This window comes from Oncorhynchus clarkii, chromosome 26 (assembly GCF_045791955.1).
Source record: "Oncorhynchus clarkii lewisi isolate Uvic-CL-2024 chromosome 26, UVic_Ocla_1.0, whole genome shotgun sequence".
NCBI classification, from domain to species: Eukaryota; Metazoa; Chordata; class Actinopteri; order Salmoniformes; family Salmonidae; genus Oncorhynchus; species Oncorhynchus clarkii.
Genome location: NC_092172.1, coordinates 33,950,204 through 33,962,662, shown reverse-complemented (window position 1 = coordinate 33,962,662; position 12,459 = coordinate 33,950,204). Strand labels below are relative to the sequence as shown.

Here is a 12,459-nt window from a genome sequence, read left to right as displayed (position 1 = left end):
AGAACAATACAAACAGAACGTGTCTTGGTTATAGCAGGTTAATGCTGAACTGATTGAATCCAGCCCAAGTATTATATCAGAACAATACAAACAGAACGTGTCTTGGTTATAGCAGGTTAATGCTGAACTGATTGAATCCAGCCCAAGTATTATATCAGAACAATACAAACAGAACGTGTCTTGGTTATAGCAGGTTAATGCTGAACTGATTGAATCCAGCCCAAGTATTATATCAGAACAATACAAACAGAACGTTTCTTGGTTATAGCAGGTTAATGCTGAACTGATTGAATCTAGGCTTAACACCATTATTTCCAGTCCACCTGCGTTTAGACATGCCAGACAGGATATACAGAACATGACAATACAAATCCCAACACAGTTGAAGTCTGTAGGGACAGGCAGATAGTCATGTAGAGTCCACCACATTATGGCGCTATCTGCCTGTCCCTACAGACTGATAGCCCAATAACACAGTGGACTCAACTTGACTGAGTCTGTAGGGACAGGCCGATAGCCCCATAACGCAGTGGACTCAACATTTGTTGCTCCTTCCAAGACTACTTTGTTCACCCCCCCCCCCTTCAGGGATGTGTCAGACAGCCACGCCAGAATAAGAAGTGTGAGAAATGGAAAGATGGGGAGGAAAATAGGTACAGTGCCTTGCGAAAGTATTCGGCCCCCTTGAACTTTGCGACCTTTTGCCACATTTCAGGCTTCAAACATAAAGATATAAAACTGTATTTTTTTGTGAAGAATCAACAACAAGTGGGACACAATCATGAAGTGGAACGACATTTATTGGATATTTCAAACTTTTTTAACAAATCAAAAACAGAAAAATTGGGCGTGCAAAATTATTCAGCCCCCTTAAGTTAATACTTTGTAGAGCCACCTTTTGCTGCGATTACAGCTGTAAGTCGCTTGGGGTATGTCTCTATCAGTTTTGCACATCGAGAGACTGACATTTTTTCCCATTCCTCCTTGCAAAACAGCTCGAGCTCAGTGAGGTTGGATGGAGAGCATTTGTGAACAGCAGTTTTCAGTTCATTCCACAGATTCTCGATTGGATTCAGGTCTGGACTTTGACTTGGCCATTCTAACACCTGGATATGTTTATTATTGAACCATTCCATTGTAGATTTTGCGTTATGTTTTGGATCATTGTCTTGTTGGAAGACAAATCTTCGTCCCAGTCTCAGGTCTTTTGCAGACTCCATCAGGTTTTCTTCCAGAATGGTCCTGTATTTGGCTCCATCCATCTTCCCATCAATTTTAACCATCTTCCCTGTCCCTGCTGAAGAAAAGCAGGCCCAAACCATGATGCTGCCACCACCATGTTTGACAGTGGGGATGGTGTGTTCAGCTGTGTTGCTTTTACGCCAAACATAACGTTTTGCATTGTTGCCAAAAAGTTCAATTTTGGTTTCATTTGACCAGAGCACCTTCTTCCACATGTTTGGTGTGTCTCCCAGGTGGCTTGTGGCAAACTTTAAACGACACTTTTTATGGATATCTTTAAGAAATGGCTTTCTTCACCACCTCAGCTGTAGATCTCTGCAGTTCATCCAGAGTGATCATGGGCCTCTTGGCTGCATCTCTGATCAGTCTTCTCCTTGTATGAGCTGAAAGTTTAGAGGGACGGCCAGGTCTTGGTAGATTTGCAGTGGTCTGATACTCCTTCCATTTCAATATTATCGCTTGCACAGTGCTCCTTGGGATGTTTAAAGCTTGGGAAATCTTTTTGTATCCAAATCCGGCTTTAAACTTCTTCACAACAGTATCTCGGACCTGCCTGGTGTGTTCCTTGTTCTTCATGATGCTCTCTGCGCTTTTAACGGACCTCTGAGACTATCACAGTGCAGGTGCATTTATACGGAGACTTGATTACACACAGGTGGATTGTATTTATCATCATTAGTCATTTAGGTCAACATTGGATCATTCAGAGATCCTCACTGAACTTCTGGAGAGAGTTTGCTGCACTGAAAGTAAAGGGGCTGAATAATTTTGCACGCCCAATTTTTCAGTTTTTGATTTGTTAAAAAAGTTTGAAATATCCAATAAATGTCGTTCCACTTCATGATTGTGTCCCACTTGTTGTTGATTCTTCACAAAAAAATACAGTTTTATATCTTTATGTTTGAAGCCTGAAATGTGGCAAAAGGTCGCAAAGTTCAAGGGGGCCGAATACTTTCGCAAGGCACTGTAAATAGTAAAAGAGGACGAGCAGAGGGAATGTCTCCGTTCACACATTACTTCCCCAAAAAGCAACCCATTAACTTAACAGGACTGACAAAGAAAATAATTTTATTCTGTCATTTATTGAAAATCCATGTACAACGTGACCACTGCAATTGTATGCTACAAGTCAATACTGAACTCAACTGTATTTTTGAAGGTGAATACAAGAAATCAACAATCAAAAAGAATCACGTGTGCGTCCCAAATAGAACTCATTACCTGTGTAGTGCAGTACTAAATCAGTGGTTTTGGCACAGGTAGGAAAATCAGTTTGTGCTCAAATAATTTCCTGTATTACTTATGTTTTATTGGAATAATGAAATACAATGCCTCTAACAAATGTACTGGAAAACAATGACAAAAAGTAATATTGAAGCACTGGTTGGATTCATAAATTGTTTCAAAATAAAAAAAAATCACATTGTAAAAGAGACAAGTCATCGACAAGCCATACAAACATGTTGACCTTCACTCAGTGACAGGTGTGTAAAATAAACCAGAAACCTCAAAGCTACACTTTAACATCTGCTCTGAGGTCAGTCATTGACCCTGACTTTAATAGGTTTGAAAGAGTACACAGTGCCACAAAACTGTCTTGTGCTGAGTCACCGTTGAACCTCTCTCCAAGTCCCTTCCCCTAGCCTCTACCACTTCAGTGTCTGCAGATCTGTAGCCGCTCCATAAAGCCTGATTGAAAGGCTAGGTAGTAGTCAGACACATTTTTCTTCTGCCCATTGGCCTCAGATCTGTAAATAGTAAAGTAAAAGAAGCTAGGTGGTGTTGCTGGTCTGGACGGGCCTTGTGATTGTTCTGCCAATCCCATCTCTCTCTCCATCATCAGCCAATCACAGTTCAACCTTGTCTTTACTCGCTCTGTTGCCGTCCAGGTCGGGTTTCTTGCCCTCCGACTTCTTCTTGCCCTTCTTTTTGGTGTTCACTTCATTCTGCTGCTTGGCGCTGTCATCTTTCTTGGCGGCCTTCCCGGGGAACACCTGGCCTTCCACGGTGACCTCGGCGCAGCGCTCCTGGGCCACCAGGAAGTCCTTGACCTCCCAAGCGAAGCTGCCATCTCGCAGCATGAAGATGACCCGGTTGGAGCCCACCACGAACCTACAGTAACAAGGGGAGAGGAGGGAAAACATGGGACATTAGTCAAAGTCTAAAGTCTGGGAATAAAGAAACCTGCAAAAACAACATTTATTTTTTACAATAATGAACTAATCTACTGTCAACATTTTGTTTGGTTACGTAGAGGTTTAGGGTTGCAAAGGGGAATATCCATGGGAAGTTAACGTGGGAAGTTAGCTTAAATTCATCAAAAATGTTAGCTTATAACAGTGAACCTTTTTTTTGTGGGATACACAAGGCAATTCTAGGTTTTGTGGCATATTTTGGTTAAACTATCTTCAATTCAATGGAATTGCAACCCTCTGCATGCACAGTGCATTCTTCCATCACATGTACAGCTGATTCTCAAGATCTTGCAAACTAATGACATGCTATTATGCCCACACTACTAAACTGTCTGACCCAAGGACTACAATTGAAATCGGATGTTTACATACATCTTAGTTTAAATGTACACTGCTCAAAAAAATAAAAGGGAACACTAAAATAACACATCCTAGATCTGAATGAATGAAATATTCTTATTAAATACTTTTTTTTTTACATAGTTGAATGTGCTGACAACAAAATCACACAAAAATGATCAATGGAAATCAAATTTATCAACCCATGGAGGTCTGGATTTGGAGTCACACTCAAAATTAAAGTGGAAAACCACACTACAGGCTGATCCAACAGTGATGATGAGGCTCAGTAGTGTGTGTGGCCTCCCACGTGCCTGTATGACCTCCCTACAACGCCTGGGCATGCTCCTGATGAGGTGGCGGATGGTCTCCTGAGGGATCTCCTCCCAGACCTGGACTAAAGCATCCGCCAACTCCTGGACAGTCTGTGGTGCAACGTGGCGTTGGTGGATGGAGCGAGACATGATGTCTCAGATGTGCTCAATTGGATTCAGGTCTAGGGAACAGGCGGGCCAGTCCATAGCATCAATGCCTTCCTCTTGCAGGAACTGCTGACACACTCCAGCCACATGAGGTCTAGCATTGTCTTGCATTAGGAGGAACCCAGGGCCAACCGCACCAGCATATGGTCTCACAAGGGGTCTGAGGATCTCATCTCGGTACTTAATGGCAGTCAGGCTACCTCTGGTGAGCACATGGAGGGCTGTGCGGCCCCCCAAAGAAATGCCACCCCACACCATGACTGACCCACCGCCAAACTGGTCATGCTGGAGGATGTTGCATGCAGCAGAACGTTCTCCACAGCGTCTCCAGACTGTCACATGTGCTCAGTGTGAACCTGCTTTCATCTGTGAAGAGCACAGGGCGCCAGTGGCGAATTTGCCAATCTTGGTGTTCTCTGGCAAATGAAAAACGTCCTGCACGGTGTTGGGCTGTAAGCACAACCCCCACCTGTGGACGTCGGGCCCTCATACCACCCTCATGGAGTCTGTTTCTGACCGTTTGAGCAGACACATGCACATTTGTGGCCTGCTGGAGGTTATTTTGCAGGGCTCTGGAAGTGCTCCTCCTTGCACAAAGGTGGAGGTAGCGGTCCTGCTGCTGGGTTGTTGCCCTCCTACAGCCTCCTCCACGTCTCCTGATGTACTGGCCTGTCTCCTGGTAGCGCCTCCATGCTCTGGACACTACGCTGACAGACACAGCAAACCTTCTTGCCACAGCTCGCAGTGATGTGCCATCCTGGATGAGCTGCACTACCTGAGCCACTTGTGTGGGTTGTATACTCCGTCTCATGCTACCACTAGAGTGAAAGCACCACCAGCATTCAAAAAAGTGACCAAAACATCAGCCAGGAAGCATAGGAACTGAGAAGTGGTCTGTGGTCACCACCTGCAGAACCACTCCTTTATTGGGGGTGTCTTGCTAATTGCCTATAATTTCCACCTGTTGTCTATTCCATTTGCACAACAGCATGTGACATGTATTGTCAATCAGTGTTGCTTCCTAAGTGGACAGTTTGATTTCACAGAAGTGTGATTGACTTGGAGTTACATTGTGTTGTTTAAGTGTTCCCTTAATTTTTTTGAGCAGTGTATTTGGCTCAGTTTTTCACAATTCCTGACATTTAATCCAAGTAAGAATTCCCTGTCTTAAGTCAGTAAGGATCACCACTTTATTTTAAGAATATGAAATGTCTGAATAATAGTAGCGAATTATTTAGTTCAGCTTTTATTTCTTTCATCACATTCCCAGTGGGTCAGAAGTTTACATACACTCAATTTGTATTTGGTAGCATTGCCTTTAAATAGTTTAACTTGGGTCAAACGTTTTGGGTAGCCTTCCACAATAATTTGGGTGAATTTTGGCCCATTCCTCCTGATAGAGCTGGTGTAACTGAGTCAGGTTTGTAGGCCTCTTTGCTCGCACACGCCTTTTCAGTTCTGCCCACAAATTTTCTATAGGATTGAGGTCAGGGCTTTGTGATGGCCACTCCAATACCTTGACTTTGATGTCCTTAAGCCATTTTGTAACAACTTTGGAAGTATGCTTGGGGTCATAGTCCATTTGGAAGACCCATTTGCGACCAAGCTTTAACTTCCTGACTGATGTCTTGAGATGTTGCTTCAATATATCCACATTATATTCCGTGATGCCATCTATTTTGTGAAGTGCAACAGTCCCTCCTGCAGCAAAGCACACCCACAACATGATGCTGCCACCCCTGTGCTTCACGTTTGGGGTGGTGTTCTTTGGCTTGCAAGCCTCCCCTCTTTTTCTCCAAACATAATGGCCAAACAGTTCTATTTTTGTTTCATCAGACAAGAGGACATTTCTCCAAAAAGTACGATCTTTGTCCCCATGTGAAGTTGCAAACCGTAGTCTGGCTTTTTTAAGACGGTTTTGGAGCAGTGGCTTCTTCCTCGCTGTGTGGCCTTTCAGGTTATGCCGATATAGGACTCATTTTACTGTGGATATAGAAAAGTTTGTACCTGTTTCGTCCAACATCTTCACAAGGTCCTTTGCGGTTGTTCTGGGATTGATTTGCACTTTTCGCACCAAAGTACATTCATCTCTAGAAGACAGACATCTCTGAGCGGTATGATGGCTGTGTAGTCCCATGGTGTTTATACTTGCGTACTATTGTTTGTACAGATGAACGTGGTACCTTCAGGCATTTGGAAATTGCTCCCAAGGATGAACCAGACTTGTGGAGGTCTACAATTTTTTTCTGAGGTCTTGGCTGATTTCTATTGATTTCCCCATGATGTCAAGCATTGAGTTTGAAGGTAGGCCTTGAAACACATCCACAGGTACACCTCCAATTGAGTCAATTTATGTCAATTAGCCTATCAGAAACTTCTAAAGCCATGACATTATGGAATTTTCCAAGCTGTTTAAAAGGCACAGTCAACTTAGTGTATGTAAACTTCTGACCCACTGGAATTGTGATACAGTGAATTATAAATTATCTGTCTGTAAACAATTGTTGGAAAAATTACTTGTGTCATGCACAAAGCAGATTGCCAAAACTATAGTTTGTTAACAAGAAATGTGTGGAGTGGTTCATAAATTAGTTTTAATGACTCCAACCTAAGTGTATGGAAACTTCTGACTTCAACTGTACATGCTTTCTGGTAAGTTGATTACATTGCTGGGTGGGGTGAATATATTTTATATGACATACATTAGTTTTTGTTAACTAGTAAATAGTAGCCTACAGAAAAGTGTTTAAATCATTTCCAACTTGTTAACAATTTCTGCTAGTTAATTTTTGCCACCATGTGGGTTTTAGCTTGCTTGAGCCTGCTAACTGAGGAGTGTTAATTCACCCGTTTCCATACATTTCATTTTAAAACATTTATCTTACAAAAGGAGTTGTTTAATCTAACTGCTTAACTATTTAACTATTAACTTAACTATTTTTTTTTAACTATTTTTTTTTTTTAACTATTTTTTTCCTCATATTTACAGGAAAATACCACGGGCACTATCTGATGTGTGGAGACATTTCACTGCAGCTCCTGATTAAACTAATCAATTGATTAGTTTAATCAGGTGTGATGGCACTAAAATGGGACGAAACTAGCAGTCAATGATGGCAGTCTCTCCAGGAGCAGAACTAAGGCTCACCGCTTTTTAACATTAGAGCCTACCTCTGGATGGCAAAGTGGACTATTTGGTTGTAAACTAGCACACCTGATTTAATTAGTCGTCACTGGCTTGGTGATTAGTTGACCATTAGAATCAGGTGTACATGCCAGGGGCCTAGAGGTGGAAAGGAAGGCACCAGGCATATCAGTATAGCCTCTCCCACTGTGGAAGGAAGAAGAAGCAGCAGCTTCATGAACTGCTATGAAGCACAGCCAGGTGAGAGGATTAGCCTTCCACACATGGTGACTTGATGGAACCAACCAGACTCAGAGCGACGCGCAGTGATGGCAGCGAGTGTTGAGGATGCAGCGATGAAGGAAATGGAGAGAAGGTTGGAGAAGCTACAGATGCACTAGAATGTGATCAATATGGGTGATCGTTCTGATGATATGGAGCGGGAGGATGAGGTTGAAAGACCTGAATGGTCTGTAGTGGAAAGTAATAGGAAAAAGAGACCATGCTACTGAAAGCAGTGGTGCTTCCAGTGCAAAGAGCATGAAGAGGGTGAAGGTAGGGAACAAGAGTAATGATGTGTCAAAATGGAAAGTTGTGGTGGTGTTTGATGTGACACCCTATCCCATTAACCAATGCCGTAAAGAAAGAGGTGAAGTCAAACTAGTCCAATTCATTGGAAATGATAGACTGCTAACATTCTATGCAAGCCATGCTTAGCAGGGGAAGATTCTGATAATGGAAACTCTCCATTGGAAGTTTCCATGGCTGAGCAGCCACACACAATTCCAAGTGTTGGCTGGAGTGGTGTAAAGCTTGTTGTCATTGGACTCTGGAGCAGTGGACACGTGTTCTCTGGAGTGATGAATCACGCTTCACCATCTGGCAGTCCGACAGACGAATCTGGGTTTGGCGGATGCCAGGAGAACGCTACCTGACCGAATGCATAGTGCCAACTGTAAAGCTTGGTGGAGGAAGAATGGTCTGGGGCTGTTTTGCATGGTTCGGGCTAGGCCCCTTAGTTCCAGGGAACTCTTAACGCTACAGCATACAATGACATTCTAGACAGTTCTGTGCTTCCAACTTTGTGGCAACAGTTTGGGGAAGGCCCTTTGCTGTTTCAGCATGACAATACCCCCATGAATAAAGCGAGGTCCATATAGAAATGGTTTGTCGAAATCGCTGTGGAAGAATTTGACTGACCTGCACAGAGCCATTTTGAGAAAATTTTATACAAAAAAATGTAATATATATATATTTTGTAAAAATAAATAGAGATAGGGCTGGACAATATGGCCTAAAAATCCTACTGTGCTGTGTCAAAGGACACTGATAGTAAATCAAACTGACTTCATAGCTTTCATTGGAAAGGTTATCACCACGACTCAGATTGTGGAAAGCAGAAATGCCAGGTTGAAGACTATTGTAGATATGACAACAGAGCTAACGTGGGTAACAGATGTTAGTCAACATGATTTTTTAAAATGCTAAATAATCCTAAAGATGGATTATCTCAGCATGACAGAGAAAGTTTGAAGAGCTTGGGAGGGTTTGTTATAAGTTAGTAGGGATTTATTTGTTTATATATAAAAATGTTCTTAGTAGTACAGACTTAGGCCAACTGTGAAATAGCGCCCACTCCAGCACAGCAGGTTTGCAGGCCATTATACAATAGGAAAGGTTTGAGAAATGCTGCATTAGACTAAAGTATAGGCCTACCTCTGAATGTCAAAATTGGCATTGAAGAGGCTGCTCTGCCACAGACTGGTCACCTCCTCAGTTTCCTTCTCCGTAGGCTCTCCCTCCACCGTGGCAAACACCATCAGAGTTTTTCCCTTCTTCGACATCTTCAGCAGCTCCTCAGGCTTGGAAGCATCCATCTTGGAAAAGTCGATAGGCGGGGGGGACCGTCTGTGCTCAGGGAGGTCGCCCTCCTCGATGTCATCATCTTTCTGAGGAAGAGGAGGAAGAGGAGGAAGAGATATGACTGAGTTCTAGCTATTACACAATGAATGATATCATTGACTACAAGTACTTCAGTAATGCAACAGCAAATCTATTCATTCAAATAGGAACAGAATAGTAAATTGGCTATCCTAATTAACTAGTTAGCTAGATAGACAAAGAAAGTTTGGTGTGGAGAGCATTGCTTGCTGTTTGGGGTTTTAGGCTGGGTTTCTGTATAGCACTGTGACATCTGCTGATACATTCGATTGATGGATGAATACCCAGCTGCAAAGAATATATCACGTGAAACAGGATGAGTTCCTGGTTAGCTAGCTAGTTCACTCATTAACCAACATAACGTTAGCTAACTTAGCAGGTCAAGGTTAGCTAGTTACGTTATATAATACAATGGACTATAGCTATGATGCTGCATGAAAGCTATACCTTATCAGAAAGGAGCAATAGTTTGGGGCTAGTAGCTATCTAGCAAGCTACGAAGATCATTGTGATCAGACGGGGATTATGTTGGGGACGTTAGTTAGCTAGCTTTCTGATTAGCCATTTAGTTAGCCGAGTTGCTAGCCAGCTGTCGGAGTAACTGAAAAGCAGCTATTAACCGAATTAAAAACGTGTTGTTTACCTCCCATTCTTCCAAAAGCCGTGCCATATCAGCATCATTGTAATCCCGGATATCTTTCTTCTTCTTGGGCTTGTTATTTTGACCGTCCGTTGCTAAAATACATATCAAATATGTACAGAGCAAAAGCACAGCACATCCCCACCTGAAGTCCGCCGCCATGCTTACAGATGGTGAACGGTGATTGGCTGAGAGTCTTTCTTCGGAGGACGTGACGAAGGAAAGGGGAATTGGTTACAATAAAATCACGTATATAAACCCTGGGTTGCTACTGCTATAGAGGGGTTGGTTGTTTAGCAACAAAACCGACGTGTGCTCAGCTATGGGGCAAAACAGACGGGGTTGGCTTAGATTGTTGAAACATGTAATCTATATTTAGTCAATGTTTATTGAAAACATAAATGCATTTGCACAATGAGCACTTGTTGTCTCAGTAGCTATGCGTGGGTAAAATCACTGGGAAAGCCAAGCCAGATAAAAAAAAACGTATTACAACCTATGTTGTGATAATTGTGTTGTTTACTCTATAAATCCTGTTAGTTCATATGCCTTGCCGCTGTGATATATAAGCCTAAGGCCGAGACAATAACAACGGACAACGGCAGAATAAATTCAACTACACCTTTGTTTCGTCACACAACCGGAGAGCAACCTCTGTCCTGTGAAGTCCACAAACATATTGCATCTAACAAACTAACATGATTTACAGCATGGTCAAGCAAGTTACAGTTTCCAACATTTTCGGACTACTAAACAACTACTGATTTAGAACCACAGAGAGTTATTGCAAGTCGCAAAGAAAAAAGGAGCTGCCTTCACTATTCCAGCAACATTTCAACTTCAACATTTCAACATCATCAAATCACCTCTGTAATCTAATACAGTGACAACTAAAATATACCAAAAACGATGTGTGTCCATGGTTCTGATGTGTGTGTGTGTGTGTGTGTGTGTGTGTGTGTGTGTGTGTGTGTGTGTGTGTGTGTGTGTGTGTGTGTGTGTGTGTGTGTGTGTGTGTGTGTGTTCGTGCAAGTAGAAAAAACATGTTGATTCACCCTACTTGTAGAGAAACGGCAATACCATCCTCCTCTCTTTTATGTTGATGAAACAATCTCTGACTGTCATATACACACTTTTTGTTTTAGGCTTCCTGGCTGAAATGCTTTCTCACCTAACTTGCTTCAATGGACAATGATGAGCCAGCTAGTTAACATTAGCCTACTACATCTAGCTATATATTGAACTTCCATCCTCTCAGGCCAGGGGCACAATGTATGCATTTATGGTTGGATCAGAATCGGCATTATAATCATTGGCCAGTATGGAGAATTAAGTAAAACCACAAGTCCAAATCGATATCTCCATCCAATGCTAATTTAGGAAAGGGACAATTTTAGCTAGCTAGCTAGCCACCAGAGGACAACAACACAATGAGATTCAACAATTCAAATGATTTCAGTCAAGGATGTTTTGCTCTTGATGTGTTGTGTGAAGCCAAATCCAAACTGTCTTCCCTTTTTTTGGTGCGCCAGGACCATTCACAGTTGAGCTCACTCAGTTTAGCTCAATGCTGATTGGCTATTATTCAATACTTTTTTTATCAAGGGAGGCCAAATGCTTGCTGGCTTCTCTTGCATTCAATTCTACGGGCAGCAACAATGTCATACTCTTTTTGACTAGACAGCCTCAGATAGATGGGCTACACATACAGAGACGGAGAGGCGCTGTTTCGCTCACTCAGATGCTTTCTCTGGTGAGATAAATTGTGCCTCTTGCAAATTGAAGGAGAATTACATATTTTTTATTGGTAATTTTTTGGGGGGAAGCCTGGCTTCCCTTGTAATCCATTAATACATGCCACTGTTGTCTATCAAATACATCGGTACAGTTGTTGGTTAGCTAGTCTGCACATTTTTGCCATATTAGCATTGGCATGAAATTAGTCAATGCTAATATGGCAACACCTCACAAGACATGATATAAAGAACAAGATCAAACTAGCTTAAAAAAGTCACTTCTGATTCCCAACATGGCAGTTTCTTGTTATTGTTGGTAGCTATCTGGACATGCAGAATCACAACAAATCATGGACTTCTGCCCAATTGAAGCATGAGCATGGTTTTTGTGACGTTGTCAGCTAATCCATCTATACATTGGCCATTGAGAGGCTTCGAAGCCGCTGGTCGGCCATATTGGCACTCCTCAGTAAAAGCAGTCATCCATAGGAATGAATGGAATTCCACAGTATTTCAATGAAATGTTTCAAGAACAAAATTACATGTATTTATGTATTTTTTTGGGGGGTACAGTAACATTAGTCATCTAAAAAACTTGACTTTAAGGAAAATGACATTCTTATTGCTTAATTTACTTATTTAAATTAAATATTTGAATTTAAAAAGTATATATTTACAGTGACAACAGAGCCCTGTGCTGTTTTCTCAGTCCAACTTGCACATAAAATATCAAGACACAGCCATAAGTATTGAAAATATC

At 42.0% G+C, this 12,459-nt stretch overlaps 1 protein-coding gene across 1 annotated transcript; it reads right to left on the bottom strand.

Moving 5' to 3' along the window:
* Positions 1-2,307: 2,307 nt before the first annotated feature.
* LOC139384769 (mesoderm development LRP chaperone) lies at positions 2,308-10,211 on the bottom strand. The gene is made up of 3 exons (XM_071129645.1): positions 9,967-10,211; positions 9,099-9,331; positions 2,308-3,354 (listed from the first exon to the last, which is right to left on the bottom strand). The coding sequence occupies exons 1-3, from the start codon at positions 10,123-10,125 to the stop codon at positions 3,090-3,092; spliced, it is 657 nt and encodes a 218-aa protein (XP_070985746.1). The 5' UTR covers positions 10,126-10,211; the 3' UTR covers positions 2,308-3,089.
* Between the last annotated feature and the right edge of the window lie 2,248 nt (positions 10,212-12,459).